This window comes from Sphaerodactylus townsendi, linkage group LG01 (assembly GCF_021028975.2).
Source record: "Sphaerodactylus townsendi isolate TG3544 linkage group LG01, MPM_Stown_v2.3, whole genome shotgun sequence".
NCBI lineage: Eukaryota > Metazoa > Chordata > Lepidosauria > Squamata > Sphaerodactylidae > Sphaerodactylus > Sphaerodactylus townsendi.
This window is the reverse complement of record NC_059425.1, coordinates 19,878,183-19,889,737: the sequence shown is the minus strand read 5'-3', so window position 1 is coordinate 19,889,737 and position 11,555 is coordinate 19,878,183. Positions and strand designations below refer to the sequence as shown.

Below are 11,555 nucleotides of genomic sequence, written 5' to 3'. Positions count from 1 at the left end.
TCCCAAGATGCCACTGCCAAAGTAATAACGAAGTAAAATATTTCTAATTAGCTTTGTTGATCCACAGAAACCTGAGGCAGAGATACAGTAACATCATGAAATTAAAAGAATGGAACACAAATTGCAACACAGAAGAATCATGGTCCCGAGGGAAAGCATTGCTCTTAGCAGATCCGATTCACAGATTCCAGCCCCATGTTTCATCCAGATCAGGAGAAGAAAAATATTTAACTAAATCAGTACATCTGCTGAAATGAAACAGCATGGAGATCCCAATCTGGAAGGTAGAAGGTGCAGCAAGGTGGTTTAATCTTTCCTCCCCAAGTGGTTTTGATCCTCTGCCCACTATTACCACCACTGGGAAAGGGGAAATGTAGGGAAGGGGGACCAGAGCTACCCTCTTCAAGGGTGTCATTTTCACAGCGGAAATTCAGGAAGAAGGAAGAGCTCTAAATCTCTTTTGCCCTAATGCATGGGAGTGCAGGTGCAGAATTACAATTTACCTTTATTTAGTATGATAGAATACAGTGAATTTTTATAAAGGGAATGGAATTGTATTCCATTCCACTGTTATTTGTCTTCTGCTTGTAGTTCCTTTTTATTTTCTTCTATTTTGTAATTCTTGTCTTCTACCTGTAGTTCCTTTTTATTTTCTTTTTTTGCAGCGTTTGTGACAGATCATCTCTGAAACTTGGGGAGGGTTGCCTTTGTTTTTAACTTCTGTGATCCTGGTCTTATTGCATTGTTTGTGGCCTAACCTTACTTCTGATGATAGGGGAGACAGAACCAGTGTTCAAAAATGATCTGAGCTTGTGTGAGGGGGTCTTAGGAGTGGAGGGATCCCAGGTCAGATGTCAGCCAATACCTTGAATTAATCCTTGAATTAAACCTCGAATTAATCCCTGGTACTCTCTGGAACAGGGGTAGGGAACCTGCGGCTCTCCAGATGTTCAGGAACTACAATTCCCATCAGCCCCTACCAGCATGGCCAATTGGTTCTCAATTGAGTGAGATTCTCCAAGTCAGGAGAATCCGACAGTAACAACTAAAAAATTGTTATTATTACTATTAAGATAAGGTGACCAGACGCCCCACTTTTGGCGGGACAGTTCCGCCTTAAACCAATTTGTCCCGCATCCCGCGGGTTTGTTGAACTGTCACGATTTTTGGAAGGCTACTGCACTGCCTTCTGGGGCACTCCCCTTTTCCTGCCCTGCACAGGGCGGGAAACAGGGGAACGCCCCAGAATGCAGTGCGGCAGCCTCCCGCACACGCGGCCGCAGGAGCACACTGCCTTTGGGGCGCTCCCCGGTTCTCATGGTTCTCAACCTTCCTAATGCTGGGACCCTTTAATACAGTTCCTCATGTTGTGGTGACCCCCAACCATAAAATTATTTTCGTTGCTAAGCAATTAGTTAACTTTAATTTTAGCTACATATAACTGCACCGTACATATCTGATGTGCAGGATGTATTTTTATTGTTACAAATTGAACATAATGAAAGCATAGTGATTAATCATAAAAACAAAAATATGTAATTATATATTGTGAAATATTTATTTCTAATTACAAATAAATGAAATTTTGTCTTGAAGCATGGTGTAGCATGGGTAACAGTCTTAATATAACAACAGTAAACAGCACATTGCTACAGTTTTCGACAGTATGCATAAGAAGCAAACGTCAGTGGGAAGGTTGAGATTGCTTCTTTCTCACCAGATCAGAAATTCTTGGGGCAGTCTTTGCAAGAGCACAACGAAGATCATCTTCCACCACAAGTCTTCTTCTGGATTTAGATTTGATAACCAACAAGCTGGAAAACCCTGTTTCACAAAGATATGTTGTTGGAAATGGAAGAAGAAGGCGCAACACAGTCTCAGACAGAACAGGATATGACTGCAAACACTTGATCCAGAATTTTGTAACTGGCATTGTAGAGAAATCAGTTCTCGCTGCATCGCTGTTAATAAGTTCAGTGAACTCCTCTCGTGCTGTCTCAGGAACGTCTTCAACGTTGACTGTGAATGGGCTGCTGGCAAGTGCAAACGGGGTGTCAGGTGGATTTGGAAAGTACAATGAAATTTCGTCTGCAAGCATGCGCAAGTGTTCTTTCACAGAAATTATCATCGTAATCCTTTTGTCTGGTTCAATGTCATGTTCCTCAAAGAAAGCAGATAAGGTAGGCAACATGTAAGTTTTATTTTCATCCAATTTTTTTTGCCAAAGCTGAAGTTTCATTTGGAACGATCGGATCTTTTCAGACAAATCGAGGCATGTTGCATTTGGTCCTTGCAGTGATACATTTAACTCATTCAAGATGGCAAAGATGTCAACCAAGTACGCTATTTTCTGCAGTTCACTTTTATCGCTGAAAAGCGCTTCGAACTGCGGTCTTGCTTTCTGATTAAAAAACGTTTTGAGTTCGTCATGAAGCTCAAAAACGTGTTTTAAAACTTTTCCTCTCGACAACCATCTCACTGCAGTGGGAAATAGCAGAGCATTGTTCGGCGCATCCAACTCGTTGCACAGTTGCGAAAACAGTCGACTGTTTAAAGCGCTCGCCTTTACAAAATTGACAGAACTTATGACGCTGTTCATTACTTCTTGTAACTCTTGTGGCAGCATCTTCGTTGATAATATTTGCCGTTGAATCATACAGTGAGTTCCGATTACTTTTGGTGACTCGTTCAGTACCAAACGTTGAAATCCAGATTGACATCCTAGCATAGCTGAAGCACCAACTGTGCAAACACCACAAATCTTTTCCCAAGAGATCTTATGCTCTTTCAGAAATGAACCAACTCTGTCAAATACATCATGTGCAGTAGTTGTCGTTTCAAGAGGTTTGCAAAAAAGAAACTCATCTTTAAAGTCGCCATCATTAATATACCTCACGTAAACCAATAACTGTGAACAGTTTGCAACGTCTGTAGATTCAGCAAGCTGGATACTAAATATTGGAAGTGGAGCAGATTTAATTTCCTGGATTACCTGATCAAGAATATCAGCAGACATGTCATCTATTCTTCTGCGGACAGTATCGTTAGATAAGGAAATTGCACTCAATTTCATAACAAATTCGTCTCCGATCATAACTCGAACAATGTCTTTGGCCCCTGGCAACAGTAAATCCTTAGCGATGGTGTGAGGTTTCATAGCTCTGGCGATTCTGAGTGCTACCAAATATGAAGCTTCAACGGCTGCTATGTTTTGTTTGTGGAACTTGCCACCAGTGTCAAGTCTGGCTTTCTTGAGTCCATCAGCTTTGCTTCTACAATCGTTGGTGTCCTTGCCAGCAAAGTTCGAATGCTTGCTATCAAAATGGCGTTTTAGTTTGTTTGGCTTCATAGATTCGGCTGATAGAACTTTACAACAGATGACACATTGCGGTTTCTCAATTCCTGCTGTGATTATGGAGGTAAAACCATACTGTAAAAAATCCTCTCTAAATTTTCTTTTCTTAACGTTCTTCTCTGCACGATCCATTGTCGTGGGATGGTTTGCTAATGAAAATAATATAAAATACAATATCAACCATTTTCATACTGGCAATAATGTATTTGAGCATAAATTCTATTGCGATCCAGAGAAACTGGCCTCCACTGTACTGTAATGTTACAATCATTTCCCAGGGACCAATACAAGCTTGCAGTTCAGCCTGACTCTATGCCATTCATCCAATGAACCATGGACAAAAGTCCTGTGTTGTTTTAGAAATTTTAAATTGGTATACACTTGCAGCCCAGGCCAGATACCCCACCACTCGGCAAAATGCACTTGTCTTCTCTCATGGCCCCATGCTTGTCTCCTGACCACAGCTGAATAGAAATATATATGTAAAGTGAATGTTTAACTTTACACAATAAAATATCACAATTTCCTCAACCACTGTTCGTTTCTGCTCCTCAGGCACTCCCAGACAGACACATTTCCCCAAAATAGGGTGATACTCTGCCCAGGAAGTTCTGCTGCAGGTGGCCAGGAGTGGCAGAGGGTGGCAAGGGGTATGGGAAATAGAAAGGGGTGGGAGGGTAGTCCACTGTTGGGTCTCTGGGGGCCCAGCTGGCCTTTTGGGGTGGGGGGGAGGGAAGGCCTCTGCCAGGCCCTCAATGACCCAGCTGGCCTTTTGGGGTGGGTTGGTGGAGACAGAAGGCCTCTGCCGGGCCCTCAAAGCAAAGAGAAAGACCCAACACAAGACAGATTGACTTCATCAAGGAAGCCTTGCCCCCCCCCCCCCCATTTACAAGACGTAAGTGGAGCTGTTAATGACAGGATGTTTTGGAAGTGGTTAAGGGTTGGCATAAACTGGAAGATACTTGGCTGCACATAATGCACACAAAGATCAAATCAAACCTGAATCCTTTCTAGCAGCTAAGAACAACCAAGCTGAAGCTATTGACTTTGTCCATATCGTGAAAAGACAAGACTCAATGGGAAAGATGAGAAAGACAATAATACTAGGAAAAGCAGAAAGCATCAGGAAAAGAAGACCTAGCATGAAATGAATTAACTCTAAAAAGGAAGCCAGGATCTCCTTCTCTTCCCTCCTCCTCTCAAAAACAGGGCCAGTGACATGCCTGGTGCAGCCCTCTTAGCCTCTGACCTCCTCCTTGTGCTTGAGGCAGCTGGCCCCCCTCTCTTCAGCCTTGTTGCAAAGATATGAATAGGAAAGTAACTCATGGAAAAACATGGACTGTATTTCAGGAAGGGATTCTGTTTTGAGAACCACCACAGAACAAATTAAGTCAAGGCGGTGAGATTGGCCCAAAATCCAAACAAAAACATCCACTCCTTCATACACCAAAGGTGCTTTTGTCATGATGAACAAAATATTGATATTATACAAGCCTGCAAGGTCCAAGGATAGGGGTCTATGTGGCATTTGGGCAACAGGAGCCTTCCATCCCCACCCACCCCTCTTCATCACCTTGCCCCAGCTATTTCTATGTATCTCAACAGGATGGAGGGTCTTCCCTCACCCACCGAATGTTCCCTTTTTGTTTCCCCCTCTGACTTGTGGGAAACCCAGCAGCTTTTTCACTATAGAATCAGACATAAACTAGTGTGTATGTATGGGGGGGTGGGAAGATCTAACAAATCAAGAGGGGCCATGGAAATGAAAGAGCGGGGGATAGAGGGAGGTAGATAAAGATAGAGACAGAGAGAGGGACGGAGATAAAGAGAGATAGGTAGGTAGGTGTGAGCTTGTAGTAGAGAAAGAGAGAGAGGGGGGAAGAGAGGCAAGGAGAAAGATGATATAAAAATCTCAAGCCCCCTGTCCGGGGCCAGGTGAGACAGACCCAGCCTCGCCATGGGAGGGGGATGAGAACCACCCAAACTCACCGGTGAGGAAGAGCCAAGAGGTGGGAGGGTGCCCAGATGACAGGGAAAGCTCAGGAGTTCAGGAGAGGCCGGGACAGCCGGGGGACAGCCGGCAGAAATGGCGGTGCTACAAGCCCACCGACAGCGAGGTGGGCGGAGCCAGGATGCCTTGCTGACCCCATTCCCGCGGCGCTGCGGCGGCGACACAGCCTCAAGTGGGGGGGCGGGGCACAGTTTAAATGTCCCGGCATTCGCCCGCTGGAGCCTGGGGCTGGCTGCAAGGGTCAGAGGCAAGCTGTGGGGGATTGGTGGGAGGGCTTGAAACAGACGGGAAAGTTTAAAAGTGGGAAGGACGGAAGGCAGGGGACGGATTGTGTGGAAGAGGAGTTTGGAGGTGGAGAGGCGGTGAGACGGACGGGAAGGCGAGGAAAAAGCGACTAGTGACTAGTCTTAGCCAGCCTGTCCTCGGGAGCCCTGAGACGCCCAAGGAAAATGCGGATGCCAGTGAGGACTGGCGACCCCTGTGAAACGGTCGTTCAACCCCCAGGTTGAGAACCGCTGCTCTGGAGCCTTCACAAGGGCAATGAAGGGAAAATAGTGGTGTAATGGTTACAGCAGGCCTTGAGAGACTGTTTCAATCCTTTCCCTTCCAGCAAAGTTTGCCCTTAGGCCAGTGGTGGGATCCAAAAATTTTAGTAACAGGTTCCCAGTGTGGTAGGATTCAAACTGTGGCGTAGCGCCAATGGGGCTGGGCAGGGCACGATGGGGGCGTGGGCGGGCATTCTGGGGCGAGGCATTCCTGGGCGGGGCTGTGGCAAGGATGCAGCCGCTGCGCCGGTCCTTGGGCCGGAAACGAATGCGCGCAGGCTGCCACGCACGCCGGTGCACCTCCTGCTAGACGGCTTCAAGTTCTGCACGCTACTGCTGAGAGGAGGGGTGTAACTAAGGCAAACATCACGTGGCAAAATCACCAATTAGTAATCCCCTCTCGGCACACACAAATAATTAGTAACCTACTCTCGAGAACCTGCTGGATCCCACCTCTGCCTTAGGCCAGTCGCTTCCTTCAACCTAGACTACCTCTCAGGGTTGTTGTGAGGAAGAGAGAGGAGGAGCATGCGTCAATTCCTTTTCTCAGAGACAGGGTGTAAGCGGGATAAAAATTAAACCCACGCAACTCATTTTGCAGGAGCGCCTTCCTGGCAGCGGCTCCTTCACACCGCTGTTTCTTTTCCTGGCTTCCTCTTCCAGTAGTGCAAGAGGACTGATAGCCATGTGACAAGAGGGTTAAAATTAGCACCTGGGCCAATTTCTCCTCCGGTCGGGCGAGTGAGCTGGCCACCTGCTTCTCTGGGTCTCCCCTGCCTGCCCCGCCCCACCCAGCATCGCAGAGCTTTAGTGGAGTTTTGAGTCCCTTCCCTAGAGCAGCCCAAACTTGCACGATGAGGTTGGGCTTTCAGAGGCCTATCTGATCACAGACTTGGTGTGGGTGGAGGCAGAGACACTCAGATACAGGCTCACACCAACCCTATCATTAAGAGTGGAAGATGACACTCGAACAGTTGGGGTATGTGTGTGGGAGAATAAAAACAGTCTCAGAATCTTCATTCACCAAACAGCCGATCCCAGGGGAGGGTCAAGTGTCTCCTCTGTGGCTTGATCTAGCTCTTGTTTTTTTTTTAAAGATTGCCAATGTTTTTATCTAGCCACGTTCCTATGCTCAAACAGTCACCTTAGATGTAAAAAATTAGCAGGTTTTTCTTGTCTTTATCACCAAGGTCAAAAAACAATTCACCCACTAAATTTCTGCACATCATACTGCTGTTTGGCAGAGGAGCAGGGCTGATAAAAACGTGACAACTTTAAAAAGGGGGCAATGGGAAGGCTTGCTAAAGCCAAAGGGTGCCATTTCTTCGGCCTAGATAGAGAGGGATATTCAACAGCTAGAGCGGAAGACTGCAAGCTAAGAAATATTTGAGGAAAGAGAAAGTAGTAATGGGGAAATCAACAGGTAGAGCTTTTCATTAAAACATCTGTTTGGCAGCAAAAGCTTGTCGCATTGATTTCTGCTTATTATGAAGAAGAGTTGGTTTTCATACCCTGCTTTTCTCAACCTTAAGGAGTCTCAAAGCGGCTTATAAATTCCTTTTCCCTTCCTCTCCCCACAACAGACACCTTGTGAGGTAGGTGGGGCTGAGAGAGTTCAGAGAGAACTGTGACTGGCCCAAGGTCACCCTGCAGGCTTCATGTGGAGGAGTAGGGAAACAAAGACAATTCTCCAGATTAGAGTCCACCCCTCTTAACCATCATGCCACACTGCAGCTATTCAAGGCCCATATGCTGGGTGAGAAACACCAAACGCCTGCTTTGCTGGATCAGCCCCAATGTGTACTTTGTGGGTCCAGTTTCCCAGTATCTAGAAGTGGCCAGCCAGATGCCTCTGGAAATTTCACAACATTGGTACACAAGCTCCCTGTGACGTGTCTGCAGCAGCTGGTACCAAGCGATAAACTGCCTCTGAACATGGAGGTTCAATTTAGCTCACAGGCGAAGCTACCATAGGGACATCCGGGGACAAGTGCCCCGGGCGCCACCTTGTAGTAGGCGCAAAAATTGCAGGTTCGTTTGTGGTTTTCTGTATTTTTTACTGTTTTTTCCAATTTTGGCCTGCAGAGGGCACAGTCTTTAGGCTAGTGGCACCAAAATTTCAGGCTATCGTCAGGTGACTCTCCTGATGATACCAGCCACGTTTGGTGAAGTTTGGTTCAGGGGGTCCAAAGTTATGGACCCCCAGAGGGAGTGACCCCATCCTCCATTGTTTCCAATGGGAGCTAATGGTAGATGGGGCTACCCTTTTGAAGATCCATAACTTTGGATTCCCTGAACCAAACTTCACTAAACCTGGGTGGTATAATCAGGATAGTCTCCTAAAGATAGCCTAAAATTTTGGTACTGTTAGCTTAAACATTGCTCTCCTGACAGGCACCCTTAAATTTTCCCCTGGTTCTCTCTTTAAATCCATCCCCTTTGGAGTGGATTTAAAGGGAGAATCTGGGCTCCCTAGTCTGTTATAAGAGAAGTCTGGACACAATGTATAACAGACTTCTCTCTGTGATACACCTCTAAAGATACCAGCCACAGATGCTGGAGAAACGTTAGGAACAAGATCTACCAGACCACAGCCACGCAGCCCAGAAAACCCACAACAACCAACATTGACAATGATGCTGTTTGGGATGGATGGGTGGGAAATCTACCCTGAAACAGCATCACTTTCAATGTTGTTTAAACTAGAGAGCCCATAGTCTCTCTTTAAGGTGGATTTAAAAGAAGAATCTGGGCTCTCTAGTTTAAACAACATTAAAAGTGATGCTGTTTCAGGGTTGATTCCCCCCTTTAAAAAATAGCATCACTTTCAATGTTGTTTAAACTAGGGACCCCTGGGTGTGTTCAGATTTGTGTGTTGGGGCATGTTCTACAATGTGATGGTGACTTTGAGATGACCTGGCGCAAAAAAATGTTGTTTGGTCATGGTGGGAGAGGGACGCTGCCCATATGCGGAGGGGGGAACTCAGATTTTGTCCTGGGCTCCATTTTCCCTAGCTACGCCACTGATTTAGCTACAAAGAGTGGCTCTGACTTAACCTAGCATTCTGTTTCCAACAGGGTCAGCTTGATAACTCTGGAAAGTTCACAAACTAGTAAAAGCCCTTGCCCATTTACAATAAGGTAAATGGCCCCTGACAAAGGCAGCTCTATTATTAGCTATCTTGGCTAATATTTAAATCTCTGTCTTCTTCTCTGTGAATGTGATTAGTCCCCTCTCCTTTTAAGGCTACTGAAAACAGTGGGCACTTTACTGTATGCCATGTCAATTATGCGCAGAATAGAATAATGGAATGATCACAGCCGGGAGACCAAACTCTACAAGGAAAGGCTGAGGGACTTTGGCCCCTTCCAGTGGTGGGCTCCAAAAATTTTAGTAACAGGTTCCCATGGTGGTGGGATTCAAACTGTGGCATAGCGCCAATAGGGCATGGCCGGGCATTCCAGGGGCGGGGCATTCCTGGGCGGGGCTGTGGCAAGGACGCAGCTGCTGCGCCAGTCCTTGGACAGGAAATGAATGCATACAGGCGCAGGCTGCCACGCATGCCGATGTACCTCCTGCTAGCCTGCTTCAAGTTCTGCGCGCTACTGCTGAGAGGAGGGGCGTAACTAAGGCAAAAATCATGTGGCAAAATCACCAATTAGTAACCCCCTCTCGGCACACACAAATAATTAATAACCTACTTTCGGGAACCTGTGAGAACCTGCTGGATCCCACCTCTGGCCCCTTCCGTACATGCACCATAATGCACTTTCAATCCACTTTCACACCTCTGCATAGCAAGTTCCACCCAAACACTTACTGATTGGTTCCCCACCCTGGGACATGGACAATACACCCCACTAAACTTTCCCTTCTCACTAGACACAGTGTAAAACAGACTTTTCTCTGTGAAACACCTCTGAAGACGCCAGCCACAGATGCAGGCGAAACGTTAGGAACAAGATCTACCAGACCACGTCCACACAACCCAGAAAACCCACCACAACCACTTTCACAATTGTTTGCAAGTGGATTTTGCTATTCCGCACAATAAAATGTGCATTGAAAGTGGATTGAAAGTGCATTATTCTGCATGTGCAGAAGGGGCCTTAATAATGTCCAGTCTTGAAAGGAAGAGGTTAAGGGAGGGCATGATTGCTATCTTTAAGTATTCAAAAGGCTATCCCTTAGAGAAGGGCAGGGAGCTGTTTCTATTAGCAGCAGAAGATAGGACTCACAATAATGGGATTAAACTACAGGCAGCAAGGTACTGGCAGGATGTTAAGAAACTTTTTTTTAACAGTAAAAATAGTTCAGTAGTGGAATTGGCTGCCTTGGAAGGTGGTGAGCATCCCCTCACTGGAAGGAATGCTTCGTGTTGGATTTGATGGCCTGTATGGCCGGCCCCTTCCACCTCTGTGATTCTGTGTTGAGAAAGGGGCAGGGGCTTGCAGTGGCTGGGAAGCTGGGTGGAGCCACGAGGCCTGCTCAGGCTTCGGGCTCCCGTTTTAATTGGCCCCCCCCTCAGAAGCTGCCAACAAAACTCTCCCTCCTACCAGGCAATCTGCAGGCGAGAGCTGTGGCTGGTTCCAAGAGAAATTAGCAAGAGAGAGCAAGACACAGGTAAGAAGAGGCGAGGTGGGAGGTCGCTGCAGCCTCGTACCTGTCTGGCAGAGACTCCCTACACATTTCGCCAACAGGCTTTTTCAGGGGAATCTGGTAGTCTTTCAGCGTTCCTTCAACAAGATCAGTGGCGTTTGCTACTGATCTTGTACTCTTGTCGAAAGAATGCTGAAAGACAACCAGATTCCCTCGAAGAAGCTTGTTGGCAAAACATGTACACGGGATTTTAAGCTGCGTAATACATCTTTGTTTTCACTTTACGAGCACCATCACCTTGGCCTTGTTGTTTCTCTCTTAGTGACTGGTGTGGCCATTTTATTTTCTCCTAGAAACTCCCATTAAGTAAACACACATATTATTGATGGAATAGAAGCAGGAGGCTTGGAGCAGGTCAGATTATGGTGCATTGGTAAAGAGCTGGCCAGGTTAGCATATGGATGCTCCTCAAAGATGCCAAACTCACAGAGCATAAGAACATAAGAACTAGCCTGCTGGATCAGACCAGAGTCCATCTAGTCCAGCACTCTGCTACTCGCAGTGGCCCACCAGGTGCCTTTGGGAGCTCACGTGCAGGATGTGAAAGCAATGGCCTTCTGTTTCTGCTGCTCCTGAGCACCTGGTCTGCTAAGGCATTTGCAATCTCAGATCAAGTAGGATCAAGATTGGTAGCCATAGATCGACTTCTCCTCCATAAATCTGTCCAAACCCTTTTTAAAGCTATCCAGGTTAGTGGCCATCACCACCTCCTGTGGCAGCATATTCCAAACACCAATCACACGTTGTGTGAAGAAGTGTTTCCTTTTATTAGTCCTAATTCTTCCCCCCAGCATTTTCAATGTTTGCCCCCTGGTTCTAGTATTGTGAGAAAGAGAGAAAAATGTCTCTCTGTCAACATTTTCTACCCCATGCATAATTTTATAGACTTCAATCAGAGACCTTGAGCTGGCACAGAGTATATTTGGAGAGGATAGACAGGTAAAACTGTTTTGAGTTTCCACTGGGGAGAGAAATGGGGTACAA

The 11,555-nt window shown here is 46.4% G+C and overlaps 1 protein-coding gene across 1 annotated transcript; it reads right to left on the bottom strand.

The window, feature by feature from the left end:
* Nucleotides 1–1,457: 1,457 nt before the first annotated feature.
* LOC125432363 (protein ZBED8-like) lies at nt 1,458–5,625 on the bottom strand. Its single transcript, XM_048495854.1, has 2 exons — nt 5,345–5,625; nt 1,458–3,504 (listed from the first exon to the last, which is right to left on the bottom strand). The coding sequence occupies exon 2, from the start codon at nt 3,485–3,487 to the stop codon at nt 1,685–1,687; it is 1,803 nt and encodes a 600-aa protein (XP_048351811.1). The 5' UTR covers nt 3,488–3,504; nt 5,345–5,625; the 3' UTR covers nt 1,458–1,684.
* Between the last annotated feature and the right edge of the window lie 5,930 nt (nt 5,626–11,555).

Coding starts and splice junctions, on each gene's coding strand:
- LOC125432363 (XM_048495854.1), bottom strand. CDS start 3,487: ATGGATCGTGCAGAGAAGAACGTTAAGAAAAGAAAATTTAGAGAGGAT.